Here is a 24,756-nt window from a genome sequence, read left to right on the forward strand (position 1 = left end):
CCTCAAGCTGCTTGACTGTACAGGAGTCTAGTACCTCAAGCTGCTTGACTGTACAGGAGTCTAGTACCTCAAGCTGCTTGACTGTAAAGGAGTCTAGTACCTCAAGCTGCTTGACTGTACAGGAGTCTAGTACCTCAAGCTGCTTGACTGTACAGGAGTCTAGTACCTCAAGCTGCTTGACTGTACAGGAGTCTAGTACCTCAAGCTGCTTGACTGTACAGGAGTCTAGTACCTCAAGCTGCTTGACTGTACAGGAGTCTAGTACCTCAAGCTGCTTTACTGTACAGGAGTCTAGTACCTCAAGCTGCTTGACTGTACAGGAGTCTAGTACCTCAAGCTGCTTGACTGTAAAGGAGTCTAGTACCTCAAGCTGCTTTACTGTACAGGAGTCTAGTACCTCAAGCTGCTTGACTGTACAGGAGTCTAGTACCTCAAGCTGCTTTACTGTACAGGAGTCTAGTACCTCAAGCTGCTTTACTGTACAGAAGTCTAGTACCTCAAGCTGCTTGACTGTACAGGAGTCTAGTACCTCAAGCTGCTTGACTGTACAGGAGTCTAGTACCTCAAGCTGATTTACTGTACAGGAGTCTAGTACCTCAAGCTGCTTTACTGTACAGGAGTCTAGTACCTCAAGCTGCTTTACTGTACAGGAGTCTAGTACCTCAAGCTGCTTGACTGTACAGGAGTCTAGTACCTCAAGCTGCTTGACTGTACAGGAATCTAGTACCTCAAGCTGCTTGACTGTACAGAAGTCTAGTACCTCAAGCTGCTTGACTGTACAGGAGTCTAGTACCTCAAGCTGCTTGACTGTACAGGAATCTAGTACCTCAAGCTGCTTGACTGTACAGGAGTCTAGTACCTCAAGCTGCTTGACTGTAAAGGAGTCTAGTACCTCAAGCTGCTTGACTGTACAGGAGTCTAGTACCTCAAGCTGCTTGACTGTACAGGAGTCTAGTACCTCAAGCTGCTTGACTGTAAAGGAGTCTAGTACCTCAAGCTGCTTGACTGTGCAGGACTCTAGTACCTCAAGCTGCTTGACCTGTACCTCTTTCCACCACTAGAGTGGACTAAGAACACAGCACGAGCCACTGGATATGTGGTAGACCTGATGAGGTAGGGGCTATGTGGTAGGGGTTATGTGGTAAGGGGTTCTGTGGTAGGCCTGATGTGGTAGGGTATATGATATAGGCCTGATGTGGTAGGGGATATGTGGTAGGCCTGATGTGGTAGGGGCTATGTGGTAGGCCTGATGTGGTAGGATATATGTGGTAGGGGCTATGTGGTAGGCCTGATGTGGAAGGCCTGATGTGGTAGGGGAAATGTGGTTGGCCTGATGTGGGAGGGGATATGTGGTAGATCTGATGTGGTAGGGGTTATGTGGTAGGCCTGATATGATAAAGGATATGTGTTAGGCCTTATTTGGTAGGCCTGATGTGGTAGAGATATGTGGTAGGGCTATGTGGTAGGTGTGATGTGGTAGGGGATATGTGGTATGCTTGATGTGGTAGGCCTGATGTGGTAGGGGATATGTGGTATGCTTGATGTGGTAGCCCTGTTGTGGTAGGGGGTATGTGGTAGGCCTGATGTGGTAGGGGGTATGGGGTAGCCTGAAGTGGTATGCCTGATGTTGCAGAGGACATGTGATATGTCTTATGTGGTAGGCCTGATGTGGTAAGGTATATGTGGTATGTCTGATGTGGTAGGGGATGTGTGGAAGGCCTGATGTGGTAGGCCTGATGTGGTAGGGGTTATGTGGAAGGGTTATGTGGTAGGCCGGATGTGTTTTGTACCCTCAAACAAACTACTTTCGGACAAATGAAATAAGAAAACACGTTCGACGATGAATTCTAGCAAGTTTTTACCAGACTTGGATTGAGATGCTTTGGATACCCTTTTACAAACCAGTTCCTTTTTTCGATGTTCTACTGTGTGTTCTACTGTGTGTGTTCTACTGTGTGTTCTACTATGTGTGTTCTACTGTGTGATCTACTGTGTGTGTTCTACTGTGTGTTCTACTGTGTGTTCTACTGTGTGTGTTCTACTGAGTTTTCTACTGTGTGTGTTCTACTGTGTGTGTTCTTCTGTGTGTTCTACTGTGTGTGTTCTACTGTGTGTGGTCTACTGTGTGTGTTCTACTGTGTGTGTTCTACTGTGTGTTCTACTGTGTGTGTTCTACTGTGTGTGTTCTACTGTGTGTGTTCTACTGTGTGTGTTCTACTGTACACTGAGCTTGATTTGGTGTCTTTCTGAAGGTCGGAGGTTCTTACCTCCTCGGTACATCGGGGTCCTCTGAGGAGGGCCCATTTTGGCGTTGGACAGCAGGGCCTGTGGTGGGGAACAGAAACAGGGGAATATTTCTAGCTTGGTGTGAAAGGACCTACAGTTGAAGTCGGAAGTTTACATACACCTGAGCCAAATACATTTAAACTCAGTTTTCCAAAATTCCTGACATTTCATCGTAGAAACAAATTCCCTGTCTTAGGTCAGTTAGGATCACCACTTTATTTTAAGAATGTGAAAAATCAGAATAATAGTAGAGAGAATGATTTATTTCAGCTTTTATTTCTTTCATCACATTCCCAGTGGGTCAGAAGTATACATACACTCAATTAGTATTTAGTAGCATTGCTTTTAAATTGTTTAAATTTTGTTCAAACATTTTAGATAGCCTTCCACAACCTTCCCACAATAAGTTGGGTGAATTTTGGCCCATTCCTCCTGACAGAGCTGGAGTAACTGAGTCAGGTTTGTAGGCCTCCTTGCTCGCACAAGCTTTTTCAGTTCTGCCCACAAATGTTCTATAGGATTGAAGGCTTTGTGATGGCCACTCTAATACCTTGACTTTGTTATCCTTAAGCCATTTTGCCACAACTTTGGAAGTATGCTTGAAGACCCATTTGTGACCAAGCTTTAACTTCCTGACTGTTGTCTTGAGATGTTGCTTCAATATATCCACATAATTTTCCTGCCTCATGTTGCCATCTATTTTGTGAAGTGCACCAGTCCCTCCTGCAGCAAAGCACCCCCACAACATGATGCTGCCACGCCCATGCTTCACGGTTGGGATGGTGTCTTCGGCTTGCAAGCGTCCCTCTTTTTCCTCCAAACATAATGGTCATTATGGCCAAACAGCTCTATTTTTGTTTCATCAGCCCTGAGGACATCATTCTCCAAAAAGTACGATCTTTGTCCCCATGTGCAGTTGCACACCATAGTCTGGCTTTTTTATGGCAGTTTTGGAGCAGTGGCCTCTTCCTTGCTGAGCGGCCTTACAGGTTATGTCGATATAGGACTTGTTTTACTGTGGATATAGATACTTTTGTACCTGTTTCCTCCAGCATCTTTACAAGGTCCTTTGCTGTTGTACTGGGATTGATTTGCACTTTTCGCACCAAAGTACGTTCATCTCTAGGAGACAGAACGCTTCTCCTTCCTGAGCGGTATGATGGCTGCGTGGTCCCATGGTGTTTATACTTGCGTACTATTGTTTGTACAGATGAACGTGGTACCTTCAGGTGTTAATCATAAGTGAAATAATCTGTCTATAAACAATTGTTGGAAAAATGACTTGTGTCATGCACAAAGTAGATGTCCTAACCGACTTGCCAAAATGATAGTTTGTTAACAAGAAATTTGTGGAGTGGTTGAAAAACGAGTTTTAATGACTCCAACCTAAGTGTATGTAAACTAGTTTTAATGACTCCAACCTAAGTGTACGTAAACTTCCCACTTTGTTTTACATGCCACACCCTCCCCTGTAGTAGTAGAGGTACATTCAACAGGATAAATATGACTGAGGTTACATACAGTATAACAATACTAGTGGCCTCTGTAATTATTGGGACAGTGACATTTTTTCTTATTTTTACTCCAAAAGTTTGGATTTTAAATCAAATAATGACTATGAGGTTCAAGTATTTTCATCCATATCGGGTGAACTATTCAGAAATGACAAAAAAAAAATGTAGATAGTCTCCCGATTTTAGGGGGTCAAAAGTATTGGGACAAATTCACTTATACAGTATGTGTATTAAAGTAGTAAAAAGATTAGTATCCATATTTATAGAACGCAACAACTACATTTTAAGCTTGTGACTACACATTTGTTGGATGAATTTGCTGTTGTTACATTATTGTAGAAGTGTTTAGAAACATATTCTATTCTTATTTACTATAAAAGTGACACAATACATTATTTACCATTCATTTCTATTGAGCACAAAATAATCTGAAAAAAAACCCTAAAACAAACAGCAAATGCTTCCAACAAATTGGTAGTCACAAGCTTGATGTTGTCATTGTGTACTAGTGAGATACTGTGTTTTTTCCTACAGCATGCTTGATGCAAACCACAGGCATTTCCACAGGAAACCTCAACAAAACAGGCCCAGCAGGACGGTAGACCAGAATAGACCTGACCTGCCCTCCCCTCCTTCCCACATCTGTGTACAGCTCATACAGTGTTCCATTCAACACAACATATGCATGAACCCAGCCAATCCTTGATCGCCAATCCCAAACCAGATTCAAGGGCAAACATGATTGGATGGAATGTAATATTCTTAATTTCCATTGGATCAACGTCTAACTTCACCAGTCTTTGTCAAGAGACCCAACACCAGGATCAATAAATTAACTACATATATGCAAGAAACCCCCAACCCAGCATAGAGACAATCGCCCAATGCAGAAACCCCCAACCCAGCATAGAGACAATCGCCCGATGCAGAAACCCCCAACCCAGCATAGAGACAATCGCCCGATGCAGAAACCCCCAACCCAGCATAGAGACAATCGCCCGATGCAGAAACCCCCAACCCAGCATAGAGACAATCGCCCAATGCAGAAACCCCCAACCCAGCACAGAGACAATCGCCCAGCGCAGAAACCCCCAACCCAGCATAGAGACAATCGCCCAGCGCAGAAACCCCCAACCCAGCATAGAGACAATCGCCCGATGCAGAAACCCCCAACCCAGCATAGAGACAATCGCCCAGTGCAGAAACCCCCAACCCAGCATAGAGACAATCGCCCGATGCAGAAACCCCCAACCCAGCATAGAGACAATCGCCCAGTGGAGAAACCCCCAACCCAGCACAGAGACAATCGCCCAGCGCAGAAACCCCCAACCCAGCATAGAGACAATCGCCCAGCGCAGAAACCCCCAACCCAGCATAGAGACGATCGCCCGATGCAGAAACCCCCAACCCAGCACAGAGACAATCGCCCGATGCAGAAACCCCCAACCCAGCATAGAGACAATCGCCCAGCGCAGAAACCCCCAACCCAGCATAGAGACAATCGCCCAGCGCAGAAACCCCCAACCCAGCATAGAGACAATCGCCCAGCGCAGAAACCCCCAACCCAGCACAGAGACAATCGCCCAGCGCAGAAACCCCCAACCCAGCATAGAGACAATCGCCCAGTGGAGAAACCCCCAACCCAGCATAGAGACAATCGCCCCGATGCAGAAACCCCCAACCCAGCATAGAGACAATCGCCCAGTGCAGAAACCCCCAACCCAGCATAGAGACAATCGCCCGATGCAGAAACCCCCAACCCAGCATAGAGACAATCGCCCAGCGCAGAAACCCCCAACCCAGCACAGAGACTGTCATTATGACTTCGTGGTGAGGTATACTAGATGTTTTGGAACATCTTTTTTTTTACTGACCGCATAACAACCCATATATGAGGTCTTTACTTGATGTCTTTATGACGTACCTTGAACGTCATTGGGGTGCTGCATTCCCACTGGGGTGACTGTGTATAGAGGTGTGTGTGTGAAGGGGTGACTGTGAATAGATGTGTGTGTGTGTGAAGGGGTGACTGCATAGAGGTGTGTGTGTGTGTGAAGGGGTGACTGTGCATAGAGGTGTGTGTGTGTGTGAAGGGGTGACTGTGCATAGAGGTGTGTGTGTGTGTGTGTGTGTGTGTGTGTGTGTGTGTGTGTGTGTGTGTGTGTGTGTGTGTGTGTGTGTGTGTGTGAAGGGGTGACTGTGTATAGGTGTAACGGCTTTCTTCTGTTGAAGGAGGAGCGGACCAAAATGCAGCGTGGTATTTTTTTAGACATGTTTCATGAAGAACGAAAAAACACGAACAATACAAAAACAACAGACGGAAACGTGAAAAAACTATACAGCCTGTCTGGTGAAACTAAACACAGGGACAGGAACAATCACCCACGACACACTCAAAGAATATGGCTGCCTAAATATGGTTCCCAATCAGAGACAACGATAAACACCTGACTCTGATTGAGAACCGCCTCAGGCAGCCATAGACTAATCTATACACCCCACAAAACCCCAAGACGAAACACACCACAATAACCCATGTCACACCCTGTCCTGCCTGACCAAATAAATAAAAATAAAAATAATATATTTCAACCAGGGCGTGACAATAGGTGTGTGTGTGTGTGAAGGGGTGACTGTGTATAGGGGTGTGTGTGTGTGAAGGGGTGACTGTGCATAGAGGTGTGTGTGTGTGAAGGGGTGACTGTGTATAGAGGTGTGTGTGTGTGAAGGGGTGACTGTGCATAGAGGTGTGTCTGTGTGAAGGGGTGACTGTGTATAGGGGTGTGTGTGTGTGAAGGGGTGACTGTGCATAGAGGTGTGTGTGTGTGAAGGGGTGACTGTGTATAGGGGTGTGTGTGTGTGAAGGGGTGACTGTGCATAGAGGTGTGTGTGTGTGTGAAGGGGTGACTGTGTATAGAGGTGTGTGTGTGAAGGGGTGACTGTGCATAGAGGTGTGTGTGTGTGTGTGTGTGTGAAGGGGTGACTGTGTATAGAGGTGTGTGTGTGTGAAGGGGTGACTGTGTATAGAGGTGTGTGTGTGTGTGTGTGAAGGGGTGACTGTGCATAGAAGTGTGTGTGTGTGAAGGCGTGACTGTGCATAGAGGTGTGTGTGTGTGAAGGGGTGACTGTGCATAGAGGTGTGTGTGTGTGAAGGGGTGACTGTGCATAGAGGTGTGTGTGTGTGAAGGGGTGACTGTGCATAGAGGTGTGTGCGTGTGAAGGGGTGACTGTGCATAGAGGTGTGTGTGTGTGAAGGGGTGACTGTGTATAGAGGTGTGTGTGTGAAGTGGTGACTGTGTATAGAGGTGTGTGTGTGTGTGTGTGAAGGGGTGACTGTGCATAGAAGTGTGTGTGTGAAGGGGTGACTGTGCATAGAGGTGTGTGTGTGTGTGAAGGGGTGACTGTGCATAGAGGTGTGTGTGTGTGTGTGTGTGAAGGGGTGACTGTGTGTGTGTGTGTGTGTGAAGGGGTGACTGTGCATAGAGGTGTGTGTGTGTGAAGGGGTGACTGTGCATAGAGGTGTGTGTGTGTGTGTGTGAAGGGGTGACTGTGCATAGAGGTGTGTGTGTGTGTGAAGGGGTGACTGTGTATAGAGGTGTGTGTGTGTGTGAAGGGGTGACTGTGCATAGAAGTGTGTTTTGTGTGAAGGGGTGACTGTGCATAGAGGTGTGTGTGTGTGTGTGTGAAGGGGTGACTGTGCATAGAGGTGTGTGTGTGTGAAGGGGTGACTGTGCATAGAGGTGTGTGTGTGTGAAGGGGTGACTGTGTATAGAGGTGTGTGTGTGTGTGTGTGTGTGAAGGGGTGACTGTGCATAGAGGTGTGTGTGTGTGAAGGGGTGACTGTGAGACATACTCTACTTCCTCTGCTAACTGAGGAGGAGAGCCTATTCTGAGAGAGGCCTATTATAAAAGGGGAGATCACTTACTGCATATCAGGAATACCAACCAATAAACCCTTGACGCCCCTTTGCAACAGTAGATTGCCGTTGGGTGTCATTTCCGCTGGGTGTGTTTGGCATGAGGGACACGTGGAACATCTTTATATGGATACTGCTTACCCAGTGAGCACAAGACAACATTTTCAATTTATTTAACTTGGCAAGTCAGTTAAGAACAAACACTTATTTTTAATGACGGCCTGGGAACAGTGGGTTAACTGCCTTGTTCAAGACGCAGAATGACAGATTTGTACCTTGGGGATTTGAACTTGCAACCTTTCGCATACTAGTCCAATGCTCTAACCACTAGGCTACCTGCCACCCCAAGTATTTTCAATGTCTTTTGCTCATAGGGTAACTGGAGTTCTGCCTCTGAAACAGAGAGGATTCCTCTGTCCTACCATATCCAACCATCTGAAGTGCCTAATTTTGTTTTTGTTTTCGGCTTTTGGGTTGACATTACTGACATCATAATGAATTCACCTCATTCTCAGTGAGCAACTAAGGCGAGGATGTTGGCTGAGTTGTTTTGGAATAAAATACTGCGGTTTTGGAATAAAGTGCTGTAAACGCTTTCTAAAACATGATTCATTCCCAACCGCAAACCGTTTCATGTTTCATCTCCCACAGTCATCATCTCGTGAAAGGGGAATATTTGAATATCCCATCATCAAACAGAGCCAACCATCCCCACCACATTTCTGCCCCCTGTTTTTGAGCACAGTATATGAATATAAATCATGTCCTACTACTGCAATGTATGTACCAGTGCTTTATCAATACACAGCCTAGCAGGAGTTATTTAGTTTGTTATTTAGTGTGTGTGTGTGTGACATTTTGTGTGTATGTGTGTGTGTAATTGTGTGTGTGTGATTGTGAGTTTGTGTGTGTGTGTGTGTGTTTTGTCTCCTCTCCTTTGTTCTCTCAGCCTGCAGCTCTCTGATAGAAGATGACTTGGGATGCCTTGTTTTCATTCTTTTTGACACTCCTCTAAACTCCCCTTCTTAGCAGCTGATGGTTATCTGCACAGCTCCTCTAAACTTCCCTTCTTAGCAGCTGATGGTTATCTGCACAGCTCCTCTAAACTCCCCCTTAGCAGCTAAACTCCCCTTCTTAGCAGCTGATGGTTATCTGCACAGCTCCTCTAAACTCCCCTTCTTAGCAGCTGATGGTTATCTGCACAGCTCCCCTTCTCTAAACTCCCCTTCTTAGCAGCTGATGGTTATCTGCACAGCTCCTCTAAACTCCCCTTCTTAGCAGCTGATGGTTATCTGCACAGCTCCTCTAAACTCCCCTTCTTAGCAGCTGATGGTTATCTGCACAGCTCCTCTAAACTCCCCTTCTTAGCAGCTGATGGTTATCTGCACAGCTCCCCTTCTTAAACTCCCCTTCTTAGCAGCTGATGGTTATCTGCACAGCTCCTCTAAACTCCCCTTCTTAGCAGCTCATGGTTATCTGCACAGCTCCTCTAAACTCCCCTTCTTAGCAGCTGATGGTTATCTGCACAGCTCCTCTAAACTCCCCTTCTTAGCAGCTGATGGTTATCTGCACAGCTCCTCTAAACTCCCCTTCTTAGCAGCTGATGGTTATCTGCACAGCTCCTCTAAACTCCCCTTCTTAGCAGCTGATGGTTATCTGCACAGCTCCTCTAAACTTCCCTTCTTAGCAGCTGATGGTTATCTGCACGGCTCCTCTAAACTTCCCTTCTTAGCAGCTCATGGTTATCTGCACAGCTCCTCTAAACTCCCCTTCTTAGCAGCTGATGGTTATCTTAGCAGCTCATGGTTATCTGCACAGCTCCTCTAAACTCCCTTCTTAGCAGCTCCTCTAAACTCCCCTTCTTAGCAGCTGATGGTTATCTGCACGGCTATGCAATTCATTTGAGCACATATCCAGATGAGGCGTCAAGATGAATACTAATAGTGGAGCACAGAGCTGCAGCTAATGCATAACAACAGCCAAAATACTCACCAGAATCAGTTGGTGTCCATTTATGATGGTTTCTATGAGCCAATTAGTCCAACTTGATCTTGATTTTTTTAATCTTTTCAGAACATGTATAATATATGCCATTTCCCATCAAATGAAACCCCTGCAAAGCTAATATACAAGATGATGCTTTCTTTTGGGAGACATACCATACCTCGAGATCCAGACACAATAAAGTAACTAAACGTTAGATTGCTGGTTGGATGTTGGGCTGGTAAAGTAACTAAATGTTAGATTGGTGGTTGGTGTTGGGCTGGTAAAGTAACTAAACGTTAGATTGCTGGTTGGATGTTGGGCTGGTAAAGTAACTAAACGTTAGATTGGTGGTTGGTGTTGGGCTGGTAAAGTAACTAAACGTTAGGTTGGTGGTTGGTGTTGGGCTGGTAAAGTAACTAAACGCTAGATTGGTGGTTGGTGTTGGGCTGGTAAAGTAACTAAACGCTAGATTGGTGGTTGGTGTTGGGCTGGTAAAGTTACTAAACGTTAGGTAGGGTCTAGGTTGGTGTTGGGCTGGTAAAGTAACTAAACGCTAGGTAGGGTCTAGGTTGGTATTGGCCTGGTCAAGTATTTCCTAATATTTTAAAGCAACTATTAAAATACACACAACGTGGGCCACTCTAGTCAATACCACTTGCCAACTGCAGCCTCACAGCCTAGTTGACTGCACAATTAAAAGCTTTTATTTTAGTGACACAAGAGCTAACACAATTAACACTATCAAGGGTTATTATCAACACAACACATCTACAGATGTTAACAGGAAGGTTGTGTACGTGTCAAATGAGTTTGGGTTAGTGCATGATGAAGCACAGAGGCCTGACATAAGGGGGTCCTGGCTGTTGCCATGGTGAGGTGAGAGACGTAGTGCCCCAGGGGAGTGCTTGGGCTTCATCAGGCCTGTGCACAGAAGCCCTCAAGGAACAAAACAAGGCCTACTTTCTCTCTCTCACTCTCTAACTCAGATGGTGATTACCTAATTGCCTAATTGGGAATTCTTGAGCTAAATATGATGCTATTAAAGAGTATTTCAAACCTCAGGAGCCACAGCTTAACACCCCGTGGGGCTGTGGCTACCAAAATATGAAATATAAAAGCTACTTTGACCCATTAGGGCCCCTTAAGTCCACATTTGTGTTGAATGGAAAACATTAATTGGCAGTCAACAGAAACGCATACAGCTTAAGCTTAAACATCAACATAGGGATTTCCAGAACATCACTTCCCTATTTTAGCCTTACAATGAAAGAGGTGAGAGAGGTGTTGCCAAATACCAACAGCCTCACATTGTCTGCCACAGCATCATGCAGTAAATAGCCCTGATCCAGCCCCTCCCTCTATCACCTACCCTGCATCAACTGTCATCACGGGAACAGTACTTACTGAGGGTGATCTTCGCAGAAGTGCACCGTCTGACAGTGGCTGGTGACATCTCTGGAGTAAGACTCATCGTGAGACCCTCTCTGCAATTCTTACAGTGTCTTTAGCAAGCTATTACTGTGTGGTACTAACTATGGCTTCTCGTCAGGCAGCTGTCCAGGCTACTGGAATAGCATTAGCCACGAACCGGGTGATCCAAGATAGGGCCCCAGTAGCAGGTATAAAGCAGCGACTGCATTCCCTGGACAGAAGGAGCGCACCTTAGGTTTGCGTGTGGAGCCCCATAGCTCAGCTCACCTCCAACATGGCCCCCTCTTGTTCCCCAAAAGGTTTACCAAAAAAAGGAGAGTGCCATGTGAGATTTGGCGTTCTAAGACAGTTTGGCTCCATGGGTATTTTAGCCAGGCTGTGCACCAATAGGAAGGCTAGGGGACGGAATGGGGCCGCCACCGGACTCCCCATCCCAACAGCTTATAAGTAGCAGCAACGTGTAACAGGAGAGGCCCATGTGCTATTTCTTAAGAGTAAAGCTTCGTATACAGTCTAGTTATGTCGCCATAAACTAGACTGCACCATCCATCTCATCTAACCACAGGTCTTTACATTGATGTGTGCAAGTGTCTGTCCTGGCGGTGTAATGTTAATGGTTGTCAGGGTTAACTGTAATGGTTGTTTTCGATCGTGTCACTTTCAGGCATACAGTATTATCACAAGTGTCTGCAATCGGCCATCATATATTGCCAGGTCACGTATCCAAGTGTGGCACCCTAGGCTCTAGCCTGGGTTGTGTTCAGTAGATAGTTAACAAATAAATAAGTGAAATAGGTAGGCTATATTTGAACTATTAAGAAATGCTTTTTTACATTTTCCGTTTCATAACAATTTTAAATGTTTTGTTACAATGTGCCCTACTGAACACAAATTTAAACAGAGTTTATGGCAGGGTTCTATGGTTCTATGGGTTCTATGGTTTGCTTTCCATTCCCACACACACTGCTGAAAGCTTTCACCCAGAGCCATAGAGATACAGTATGTCTGGCCTTGTTTTCGCTCTAGAGCTTGATGTCCAGCAGAGGGAGGTAGAACTCAGTGGAGATCGACCCAGCAACCAGACTGACTGGCACCTGCAGCCCCAATGTCATTGGCTGGACCAAGTGTAAACTGAACAGGTTGAGAGCGTTTCTGAAAATAGATTATTCTTGTTACAACCTAAACATGTTCAACCTAATATTATGTTAATCCAACAATCCTTAAATTATAGGGGAGCTATACAGGCTTGAAATTACTGTATAAAAAGATTTGCACTTCGACCGATAATTAGTCGCTAACGTGCCAGGATTAACTGTTAATTAGTACACATCAGTTTTAGCTACAGTCCATCTAAAGCTGACTGTGACATAAACAGACAAGTGGACGAACGAACGGGTGGACAGACAGGCAGACAGATGGACAGAATGATTACTTCCACACGGGAAAGGGTCCCACCTCCATCTTGGGAGCTGAGCGTGTTGAGGGCGAACATCATGGCGGTGGAGAAGGTGGTGGCCTCCTCTTTGCTGGCGAAGTTGAGGCCGTAAACCTGCCTGGCATCGCGCCACTGGTGAAAGGTGGGCGTGGCCTGGTTATACTTCAGCCCCTTCACTATGGAGTAGTTGATCACCACCTGAGAGACAGACAGCCAATTACTCATTCATTTATTATTCACCAATTAATATGGTCAGCTTAGTTCAATGTACCGTAACTATAGAGATAAATATGTCTTACATAACTATAGAGATAACTAGTAACGAATGTGTGTGGTGGAGATGATCTCTATAACTAAGACAGTGTGGTGGAGATGATCTCTATAACTAAAGACAGTGTGGTGGAGATGATCTCTATAACTAAAGACAGTGTGGTGGAGATGATCTCTATAACTAAGACAGTGTGGTGGAGATGATCTCTATAACTAAAGACAGTGAGGTGGAGATGATCTCTATAACTAAAGACAGTGTGGTGGAGATGATCTCTATAACTAAAGACAGTGTGGTGGAGATGATCTCTATAACTAAAGACAGTGTGGTGGAGATGATCTCTATAACTAAAGACAGTGTGGTGGAGATGATCTCTATAACTAAAGACAGTGTGGTGGAGATGATCTCTATAACTAAAGACAGTGTGGTGGAGATGATCTCTATAACTAAAGACAGTGAGGTGGAGATGATCTCTATAACTAAAGACAGTGTGGTGGAGATGATCTCTATAACTAAAGACAGTGTGGTGGAGATGATCTCTATAACTAAAGACAGTGTGGTGGAGATGATCTCTATAACTAAAGACAGTGTGGTGGAGATGATCTCTATAACTAAAGACAGTGTGGTGGAGATGATCTCTATAACTAAAGACAGTGTGGTGGAGATGATCTCTATAACTAAAGACAGTGTGGTGGAGGTCTGTAAAGGCTTGCAGTGTGAAAAGTCTTCCAACAGATCTACATCAAGATTTGTAGGTCCATTGAAATGACTAACATTACTAGAACAGACAAATTCCCCCAGACAATGGCAATTGGTGTGTGTGTGTGTGTTTGTGTGTGCGGGTGTGTGCGTATGTGTACCTCTACCTGTTGGTCCTGTAGCTTGACCCCGACCACGCGGAAGGTGTTGTTGGCCGTGTTGTGGTAGATGTTGATGCGGCTGAAGCCCTGCTGGCCCGGCTTGATTGGAACCCACTTCTTACTGGTGTCGTCGTACACCATGACTGAGGCGCGGGCTTGGCAGATACTCTGTTCACTGTGGAGGAGGACACAGGGGTTAGAGGTCACCATGACTGAGGCGCGGGCTTGGCAGATACTCTGTTCACTGTGGAGGAGGACACAGGGGTTAGAGGTCAACAATAAGGACATAGGGTGAATCTCAAACATATTTCCTCGATTTCTTGCATTCTCTCCTCCCCTTCTTCTCAAAACGGATTGGAGGAGAATGTCCAATGGGTTTTGAGAAGGAGGTGAGGAGAGAGGATGCAAGGAATCGAGGAAATATGTTTGAGATTCACCCTATGTCCTTATTGTTGACCTCTAACCCCTGTGTCTCCTACTACTGGTGGATGCGGTGCTGTGTAGTACCGTACTGTTAGCAAGCCTGTTCAGTAGTAGAACTCTCAAAGGAACCACGCCTATCTAATGGTACCGTTTGAAATTTGACAGTATGTCCCTAAAAAGAGGGAGGGGCAGCCATTTAAAACCCTATAAACAAGCACACTAACCCCAACCCCTCCGGAAAAAAATCTCTCTCTGTGTTGTGCTTTGCTGTGGCGTCGTGGTACCATAATTGCATATTTCAGAATGTTCGGCGACATGGGCAGGAAACATGTGTGTCGCTGATCTATGATAATAACACGGTGAGAGAAAACAGAAGCGTCTAATTAACTATCTGTTCGCCAGATGTGAGTTATTTATCTGTCAAACCAGATAAATTGAGAATGTGCATCCACATCATGGTTTTGGCCTAGGCACAGACTGGCTTGATTCCAAACTCTCCATTCCTATCGACAACAAGAATTAAACTATTGAATTATGTGGTGAACAAGTACAGCCATAGTACATCTACAGTATAGCACATTTCAAAGCACTAATGCCAACTCCTCATAAGTGGAGAAACTTCCATATGCTTCACCTTTACAATACATGTAGGCGGTGACTTCTTTCAATTGATATAAAGAAAAATCCACAACGACAAAATATTTTTTTAGTACATGGACGATGGGGTAATATATAAAAGGGTATGAATAACAATATGGTATGATTCTTTTTTTGGGACCTTTATTTAATTAGACAGGTCAGTTAAAAAACAAATCCTTATTTTCAATGACGGCCTAGGGACAGTGGGTTAACTGCCCTGTTCAGGGGCAGAACAACAGATTTGTACCTTGTCAGCTCAGGGATTACGAGTCCAATGCTCTAACCACTAGGCTACGCTGCTTACCCCTGATATGGTGTGATATTGTGTGAAATGGTGTGATATGGTATAATATAGTGTAACATGGTGTAATATAGTATAACATGGTGTAATATAGTGTAACATGGTGTAATATAGTATAACATGGTGTAATATAGTGTAACATGGTGTAATATAGTATAACATGGTGTAATATAGTATGATATGGTGTAATATAGTATAATATGGTGTAATATAGTATAATATGGTGTAATATATTATAACATGGTGTAATATAGTATAACATGGTATAATATAGTATAATATGGTGTAATATAGTATAACATGGTGTAATATAGTATAACATGGTGTAATATAGTATAACATGGTGTAATATAGTATAATATAGTATAATATGGTGTGATATAGTATAACATGGTGTAATATAGTATAACATGGTGTAATATAGTATAACATGGTGTAATATAGTATAATATAGTATAATATGGTGTAATATAGTATAACATGGTGTAATATAGTATAACATGGTGTAATATAGTATAATATAGTATAACATGGTGTAATATAGTATAACATGGTGTAATATAGTATAACATGGTGTAATATAGTATAATATAGTATAATATGGTGTAATATAGTATAACATGGTGTAATATAGTATAACATGGTGTAATATAGTATAATATAGTATAATATGGTGTAATATAGTATAACATGGTGTAATATAGTATAATATAGTATAATATGGTGTAATATAGTATAATATGGTGTAATATAGTATAACATGGTGTAATATAGTATAACATGGTGTAATATAGTATAACATGGTGTAATATAGTATAACATGGTATAATATAGTATAATATAGTATAATATGGTGTAACGTGGTGTAATATAGTATAACATGGTGTAATATAGTATAACATGGTGTAATATAGTATAACATGGTATAATATAGTATAATATGGTGTAACGTGGTGTAATATAGTATAATATAGTATAACATGGTGTAATATAGTATAATATAGTATAACATGGTGTAATATAGTATAACATGGTGTAATATAGTATAATATGGTGTAATATAGTATAATATGGTGTAATATAGTATAACATGGTGTAATATAGTATAACATGGTGTAATATAGTATAATATAGTATAATATGGTGTAATATAGTATAACATGGTGTAATATAGTATAACATGGTATAATATAGTATAATATGGTGTAACGTGGTGTAATATTCCTGACAGCATGACAGGCTATAGATGCTTCACTCATAGAGGTCTAAGAGGTGAGAGTGACTTACGCCCTCAGGGGACTGTGAAGTGACGAAAAGTTTCTTAACGTTCACCGTGAATACCACGGGGACAGCTCTGCTCTAATGGCTTTAAATACTCAGCTACTCAACATTCTCAGTCTTTATTGTCAAATTAGCACTGTGCATTCACAGCTGTCATTTCTAGACAGCAATTCTTAAAGGAAATATTTTACAAAGTGGGTGCCTCACCATGGAAAGCAAAGTAAGTATATTTCTGGAAGTCTTTCCAATATCCCCCCAAAAAGCCATATTAATATCCCAAACTAAATAAAAGATTCCACCACAGAGACAGGTTGTCTTGTCTCCAAGGCCCCTAGGGCCTCGCCAGCATTCAAATGCCAGCATGTGACCTTCCTCTTCGATCTGCTTCCTTCCTCCTTACGAGACAGAGAAAATGGAGGCTGACACTTCAGCCATGTCTCAGCACAGCACCGTGTATGGTTGAGGCTGTATTAGTGCAGAACGTCCTCTATCAACATATGGTGTACCAGTAGATGTGCAATGCTACAATAATATTAGAGGGTGAGGCTTTGAAAGCATGTCGGGACCCAAAGCTGTCCCTCCTCGATTACTACCCTACTGTAAGCCTCACAAGCCTGGCACTGACTGACACATTCTCAAGACTCCTCAGTATCCATCACACAAACATCACAGAACCAGCCAACATCACTATCCTTGCAAGTCCTTTTCAAATTCAATTGAAGTGCGGTCTGGTATGTTTTAGAGTAAATCTGTAAGCCCAAATCAATCAATTACAGACACACAAAAAATATCCAATCATTGTACAGTAAGCCCTTGAGGAGACACTGAACATGCAGTTGGATATAGCAAGTTTGGTTTAGGCCTACCCTTTACATCACAGCTCAGCCAGTTAGGAAGAAGAGGACAGTGTGTGTTGTGCTTCATTTGAGGCTTTGAGTGAGGAGTAGTTTGACACAGTAGGTGAAATAGTATCTCAGCAGAAGGAATGAAAGGCTAACAGCTAACGGCCAACAGCTAAACGCTAACAGTTAAAGGCTATCAGCTAAAAGCCAAAGGCTATTGGCTAACAGTTAAAGGCTATCAGCTAAAAGCTAAAGGCTATCGGCTAACAGTTAAAGGCTATCAGCTAAAAGCTAAAGGCTATTGGCTAACAGTTAAAGGCTATCAGCTAAAAGCTAAAGGCTATCGGCTAACAGTTAAAGGCTATCAGCTAAAGGCTAAAGGTTAAAGGCTAACGGCTAAAGGCTAACAGCAATACATGAAGCAGAAGGTGTGAGTGCATCTTAATCTACCACATTACAAATAGGGAAGTCAATACCTCAATCGATATGGAATCAATAAAAGCCATTCAAATGAAACCACAATAAGCCAAACCTGACAGAAAACCTAGCTCTGGTATCTTACTTTAGACTAAACTGTAGGCACAGTTCACCAGTGTGCTCCTCAGTCAAGTAGTACTTAGCAATGAAGGATATTCCGACTTCTATTGAGGGATTTTCTTTCTTTTTGAACATTTACGTCATTTAACCACACAACAGGCACTTCTACACAGCACAAAGACCACCCCATGTCCCTGAGATGATACTCAGTTCCTTAGTGTCTGACAGATCCACTTACAAAAACAAACTATTTCTGGAGGCATTTTAGGGTCGATGGTTAACATGCCTTCTCTGTGCGGCATTGGGTTTCATTCAAATGCTTCGCAATCGCTGGGGACGGAAAAATAACTTGGGAGGAAAGGGCGGCGTGACAAACACAACTAAGCTAAAACTGGTGACAGAACAGCAAGTCAGGGTGACAGAGTGGGAAATGTCTTGACCTACATGACACAATGCGAAGGGTGAAATCATGCAGATTGGAAATCATGCACTGCCCCAATGAGTGATGGTACGAGCATGTGAACTGCAATACATACAAAAGGCCTACTCATACAACTGCAGCACATCTTTAAAACGTTCTACACTGAGTATAAAAAAAACATTAGGAACACCTGCTCTTTCCATGACATAGACTGACCAGGTGAATCCAGGTGAAAGCTATTATCCCTTGTTGATGTCCCCTGTAAAATCCACTTCAAATCAATGTAGATGAAGGGGAGGAGACAGGTTAAAGAAGGATTGTTAAGCCTTGAGACACTTAAGATGTGGATTGTGTATGTGTTGCCATTCAGAGGGCGGGTAAGACAAAATATTGAAGTGCTTTTGTAGGGGGTATGGTAGTGGGTGCCAGGTCTGTCAAGAACTGCAATGCTGCTGGGTTTTTCATGCTCAACAGTTTCCTGTGTGTATCAAGAACGGTCCACCACCCAAAGGACATCCAGCCAACTTGACTCAACTGTGGGAAGCACTGGAATCAACATGGGCCAGTATCCCTGTGGAACGCTTTTGATACCTTGTAGAGTCAACATGGGCCAGTATCCCTGTGGGTGCCAGGTATCCCTGTCAACACCTTGTAGAGTCAACATGGGCAATGCTGCTGGGTTTTTCACCTTGTAGAGTCAACATGGGCCAGTATTCCTGTGCCTTTGATACCTTGTCAAGTCAACATGGGCCAGTATCCACCTTTTGATACCTTGTAGAGTCAACATGGGCCAGTATCCCAGCCTTTGATACCTTGTGAGTCAACATGGGCCAGTATCCCTGTGGAACGCTTTTTGATACTTGGAGTCAACATGGGCCAGTATCCCTGTGGAAGCTTTTGATACCTTGTAGAGTCAACATGGGCCAGTATCCGCTTTTGATACCTTGTAGAGTCAACATGGGCCAGTATCCCTGTGGAACGCTTTTGATACCTTGTAGAGTCAACATGGGCCAGTATCCCTGTGGAACGCTTTTGATACCTTGTAGAGTCAACATGGGCCAGTATCCCTGTGGAACGCTTTTGATACCTTGTAGAGTCAACATGGGCCAGTATCCCTGTGGAACGCCTTTGATACCTTGTAGAGTCAACATGGGCCAGTATCCCTGTGGAACGCTTTTGATACCTTGTAGAGTCAACATGGGCCAGTATCCCTGTGGAACGCTTTTGATACCTTGTAGAGTCAACATGGGCCAGTATCCCTGTGGAACGCTTTTGATACCTTGTAGAGTCAACATGGGCCAGTATCCCTGTGGAATACCTTGTAGAGTCAACATGGGCCAGTATCCCTGTGGAACGCCTTTGATACCTTGTAGAGTCAACATGGGCCAGTATCCCTGTGGAACGCTTTTGATACCTTGTAGAGTCAACATGGGCCAGTATCCCTGTGGAACGCCTTTGATACCTTGTAGTCAACATGGGCCAGTATCCCTGTGGAACGCTTTCAACACCTTGTAGAGTCAACATGGGCCAGTATCCCTGTGGAACGCTTTTGATACCTTGTAGAGTCAACATGGGCCAGTATCCCTGTGGAATGCTTTTGATACCTTGTAGAGTCAACATGGGCCAGTATCTTTTGATACCTTGTAGAGTCAACATGGGCCAGCATCCCTGTTTTGATACCTTGTAGAGTCAACATGGGCCAGTATCCCTGTGGAACGCTTTCAACACCTTGTAGAGTCAACATGGGCCAGTATCCCTGTGGAACGCTTTTGATACCTTGTAGAGTCCATACCCAGATGAATTGAGGCTGTTCTGAGGCCAAAGGGGGGGGGGGGGCATCTCAATATTAGGAAGGTGTACCTAATGTTTGGTATACCCAGTGTGTATTGGGTTAGACTACACTGACTTACATTGGTTTGTGGTCAGCTAATGCTAATATAAGCACTTGGTGGTAAACGACAGTCTTTCTGGTTCAAGTAGGTTGCAGCATACTGCACCTTTAAAGAATCAACACAAACCTAAAAAAGGTAGTAATGAATGGATCACCGGTCACTTTAAATAATCCCACTTTAATAATGTTTACATATCTTACATTACTCATCTCATATGTATATACAGTATTTTATACCATCTATTGCATCTTGCCCAACCCGCTCGGCCATCGCTCATCCATATATTTCTATGTACATATTCTTCTTCCATCCTTTTACATTTGTGTGTATTACGTAGTTGTTGTGAAACTGTTAGATTACTTGTTAGGTATTACTGCACTGTCGGAACTAGAAGCACAAACATTTCACTACACTCGCAATAACCTCTGCTAACCATGTGTATGTAGCCAATAACATGTTATTTTATTGAAATTAATTAATATCAGGCCTAACCAATGATACATGGGAGATCTTAGAACCACTGTCCAAACAATCCAAATATTAGGATACAGCATGTAGCTATAGTTAAAGATGGAATCCGTAGTCGGGGGAAACAGCGCTACAGTCTGCCCCAAAGCCCTTCTATTGGTTTTGTTTAGTTGACGTCAAGACAAAATATGCTGCTGTTCTATCCCGCGTGCTATGAAGTCCGACGGGGGGGTGGACAGTTTGGCGTAACTTCTTTCGTTGATGTAATATCGCAAAACGTACGTGGCAATTTGACGGATACCCGCTTGAATTGAGGACATGAGGACGACTGTTCCTCTCCTCGCCAATCACTCTGGGTTTAAACCATGTTGATCTTCCGTATATGGAAGTCGACACCTTACAAAAATGCATAAGTACTTTTTTATGGCGAATAAAATATGAAATATAGATACAAATAGACACTAATTCTGGGTCTTTGTTTCATAGAGGATATAAAATTACCCCTGAATAATTCAATGGCCGTGGACAGGCTATGTGTGTAATATCTCTTTGAGACGTTTGTTTGAATTATTTAGCTTTAAGGAACATCCATTCAATATAACCAGTCAATAACCCAGTAGATAAATAACATTACTCACCCCTGTACGTGTGTGTGAATTATTTCAACCAGTTGTGCTTTTGAAATGACATCTTTAAAACCAGTTTTGCTCACTGGGATTGGACAGAAGTGCTCAAACACATCACCATTTTAATCCGGGATCAGCTTCTGCTTTGGGGATACCTTGAAATTCTCATGACTCATGTCACACACACACGGCTCTCCTTGCATCTGACTGTTTCATTGGACAATCCAAATAATTGCACAGAGCGAGTTAGTTCACAATCCGTTACCAGGCTTAGAAGGATAAAGAAGTAGGAATTGAGACAAATGCCTCCAGTGACACACTGTAAGTGTGTTCTAGCTAGACTACTGCCAGTGGGATTGAGAGGCTGGATGGAGGCTTCTGTTACACTGAGTGCTTAACCATGTAAAAGAAGCCTCATGGGCGAACTAGTAGAAAGTATGCCACCACGTTTCTAGCATTTTAAATTCAGCGTCAATACGTCAATCACTGACATTCACTAAATTAGTCTAGCTAGCTATCTACACTTGGCTGTAGGGTAAGTGCCCAGGGACCCTGACCTCCAGGTCTCCCCAAGCCTATACGTCAATCACTGACATTCACTAAATTGGTCTAGCTAGCTATCTACACTTGGCCGTAGGGTAAGTGCCCAGGGACCTTGACCTCCAGGTCTCCCCAAGCCTATACGTCAATCACTGACATTCACTAAATTAGTCTAGCTAGCTATCTACACTTGGCTGTAGGGTAAGTGCCCAGGGACCTTGACCTCCAGGTCTCCCCAAGCCTATACGTCAATCACTGACATTCACTAAATTAGTCTAGCTAGCATCTACAAGGGTAAGTGCCCAGGGACCCTGACCTCCAGGTCTCCCCAAGCCTATACGTCAATCACTGACATTCACTAAATTAGTCTAGCTAGCTATCTACACTTGGCTGTAGGGTAAGTGCCCAGGGACCTTGACCTCCAGGTCTCCCCAAGCCTATTCGTCAATCACTGACATTCACTAAATTAGTCTAGTCAATCACTGACATTCACTAAATTAGACTTGGCTGTAGGGTAAGTGCCCAGGGACCTTGACCTCCAGGTCTCCCCAAGCCTATACGTCAATCACTGACATTCACTAAATTAGTCTAGCTAGCTATCTACACTTGGCTAGGGTAAGTGCCCAGGACCTTGACCTCCAGGTCTCCCCAAGCCTATACGTCAATCACTGACATTCACTAAATTAGTCTAGCTAGCTATCTACACTTGGCCGTAGGGTAAGTGCCCAGGGACCTTGACCTCCAGGTCTCCCCAAGCCTATACGTCAATCACTGACATTCACTAAATTAGTCTAGCTAGCTATCTACACTTGGCCGTAGGGTAAGTGCCCAGGGACCTTGACCTCCAGGTCTCCCCAAGCCTATACGTCAATCACTGACATTCACTAAATTAGTCTAGCTAGCTATCTACACTTGGCTGGGGGTAAGTTTTTGACCTCCAGGTCTCCCCAAGCCTATACAATCACTGACATTCACTCTAGCTAGCTATCTACACCCAAGTCAATCAATCACTGACATTCACTAAATTAGTCTATCTAGCTATCTACACTTGGCCGTAGGGTAAGTGCCCAGGGACCCTGACCTCCAGGTCTCACCCATTTGATTTTGTTAGTCACCTACTGATATATTAATCTGGCATAAGTCATGGCAAAATGTGTAGGATTGCAGAAAAATTGCTGTAAAAAAAAAAAAAAAAGCTAATTTATTTGTTAACCATTTGTTAATAAAATTACTCTTTCTGCTAACAGATCCCTCTGTACGTATTAAATTATAGTTTTAAATCCCAGGGGCAGAGTTAATGTTTAGCGGTTAATATTATATCTAATAGGCTATGTGTTTGTAGATAGACTGAGGTGAATGAAGCTACAGAAACCAATGTGATAATGTCTGGGGTCATTTTTTGCTTGTTTTTTGCTGTTCTCCAAAAAGCATTTTAGAGTTTTGAGATTGTGTAGAAATACAGTAAGAAAGCTTGAACTTTCTAAACATTTGCTGGGGGATTTTATGTTTTTAATTGCAAAATGTTTAGCTATGATGTGCACTAATGGACACACCTGGTTTCCTGACCCTGTCTAGGACTACTAAAATGGGTGTGTTGGTAAATAAACAGTTAGGTTAGGGGCAGCCTTTTTCTAAAAGCAGGCTGTGTAGGCCTGATTTCCCCATCAACACAACTAAATGACATTTTGCCTGGGAAAAGTCAGGGTTTCCATGGGAACCCTGGAGGCAGAGCAGGCGTCAGGCAGTGAGAGGGTGATGCCCAGCTAGCCAGCAGGCAGAGCTTTTGTTGCCGGGCAGGGTAATTGTTGACTGCTGCTGGTTCAGTGGAACGTACCTGAACAGACCGGAATGATAGACCACAACCGAGCATCACACACTGTCTGCTATATCATTGGCAAGGCCTTTCTCTATCACTCCCTGCTTTCTGGCTACCAATGATATGTCTGCTAATTGTAATTTACATTTGAACTGCAAGGCCCAAAATAGAATACGACACCTTGAATGAAAAACATGAAAAACATGTAAGGCAGATGATAAATGTAACGATCCAGGGACACTGTGACCATGTTAGACTTCAAGGTTTAACCATTCAACCTGTCTGTACCCTCCCTGCCTCCTCACTCCTCTCTCATTCAGTCCCTGTCTGTACCCTCCCTGCCTCCTCACTCCTCTCCCATTCAGCCTGTCTGTACCCTCCCTGCCTCCTCACTCCTCTCCCATTCAGTCTGTCTGTACCCTCTCTGGCTCCTCACTCCTCTCCCATTCAGCCTGTCTGTACCCTCCCTGCCTCCTCACTCCTCTCCCATTCAACCTGTCTGTACCCTCCATGCCTCCTCACTCCTCTCCCATTCAGTCTGTCTGTACCCTCTCTGCCTCCTCACTCCTCTCCCATTCAGTCCCTGTCTGTACCCTCCCTGCCTCCTCACTCCTCTCCCATTCAGTCCCTGTCTGTACCCTCTCTGCCTCCTCACTCCTCTCCCATTCAGCCTGTCTGTACCCTCCCTGCCTCCTCACTCCTCTCCCATTCAGTCCCTGTCTGTACCCTCCCTGCCTCCTCACTCCTCTCCCATTCAGCCTGTCTGTACCCTCCCTGCCTCCTCACTTCTCTCCCATTCAGTCCCTGTCTGTACCCTCCCTGCCTCCTCACTCCTTTCGCATTCAGCCTGTCTGTACCCTCCCTGCCTCCTCACTCCTCTCCCATTCAGCCTGTCTGTACCCTCCCTGCCTCCTCACTCCTCTCCATTTCAGCCTGTCTGTACCCTCCCTGCCTCCTCACTCCTCTCCCATTCAGTCCCTGTCTGTACCCTCCCTGCCTCCTCACTCCTCTCCCATTCAGTCCCTGTCTGTACCCTCTCTGCCTCCTCACTCCTCTCCCATTCAGTCCCTGTCTGTACCCTCTCTGCCTCCTCACTCCTCTCCCATTCAGTCCCTGTCTGTACCCTCCCTGCCTCCTCACTCCTCTCCCATTCAGTCCCTGTCTGTACCCTCTCTGCCTCCTCACTCCTCTCCCATTCAGTCCCTGTCTGTACCCTCCCTGCCTCCTCACTCCTCTCCCATTCAGCCTGTCTGTACCCTCCCTGCCTCCTCAC

The 24,756-nt window shown here is 44.2% G+C and overlaps 1 protein-coding gene across 2 annotated transcripts in view; it reads right to left on the reverse strand.

Moving 5' to 3' along the window:
• The window catches only part of LOC135508475 (ena/VASP-like protein), a 62,182-nt gene that overhangs the window by 12,641 nt on the left and 24,785 nt on the right, over positions 1 to 24,756 (reverse strand). For both annotated transcript variants that reach the window (XM_064928692.1, XM_064928691.1), the window contains exons 2-4: positions 13,698 to 13,872; positions 12,590 to 12,767; positions 2,268 to 2,325 (exon numbers count right to left, since the gene is read on the reverse strand). In XM_064928692.1, the coding sequence (XP_064784764.1) occupies positions 2,268 to 2,325; positions 12,590 to 12,767; positions 13,698 to 13,872 (411 nt within the window). The remainder of the gene's footprint in view (positions 1 to 2,267; positions 2,326 to 12,589; positions 12,768 to 13,697; positions 13,873 to 24,756) is intronic.

The sequence above is a fragment of the Oncorhynchus masou genome, chromosome 21, assembly GCF_036934945.1.
Source record: "Oncorhynchus masou masou isolate Uvic2021 chromosome 21, UVic_Omas_1.1, whole genome shotgun sequence".
NCBI classification, from domain to species: Eukaryota; Metazoa; Chordata; class Actinopteri; order Salmoniformes; family Salmonidae; genus Oncorhynchus; species Oncorhynchus masou.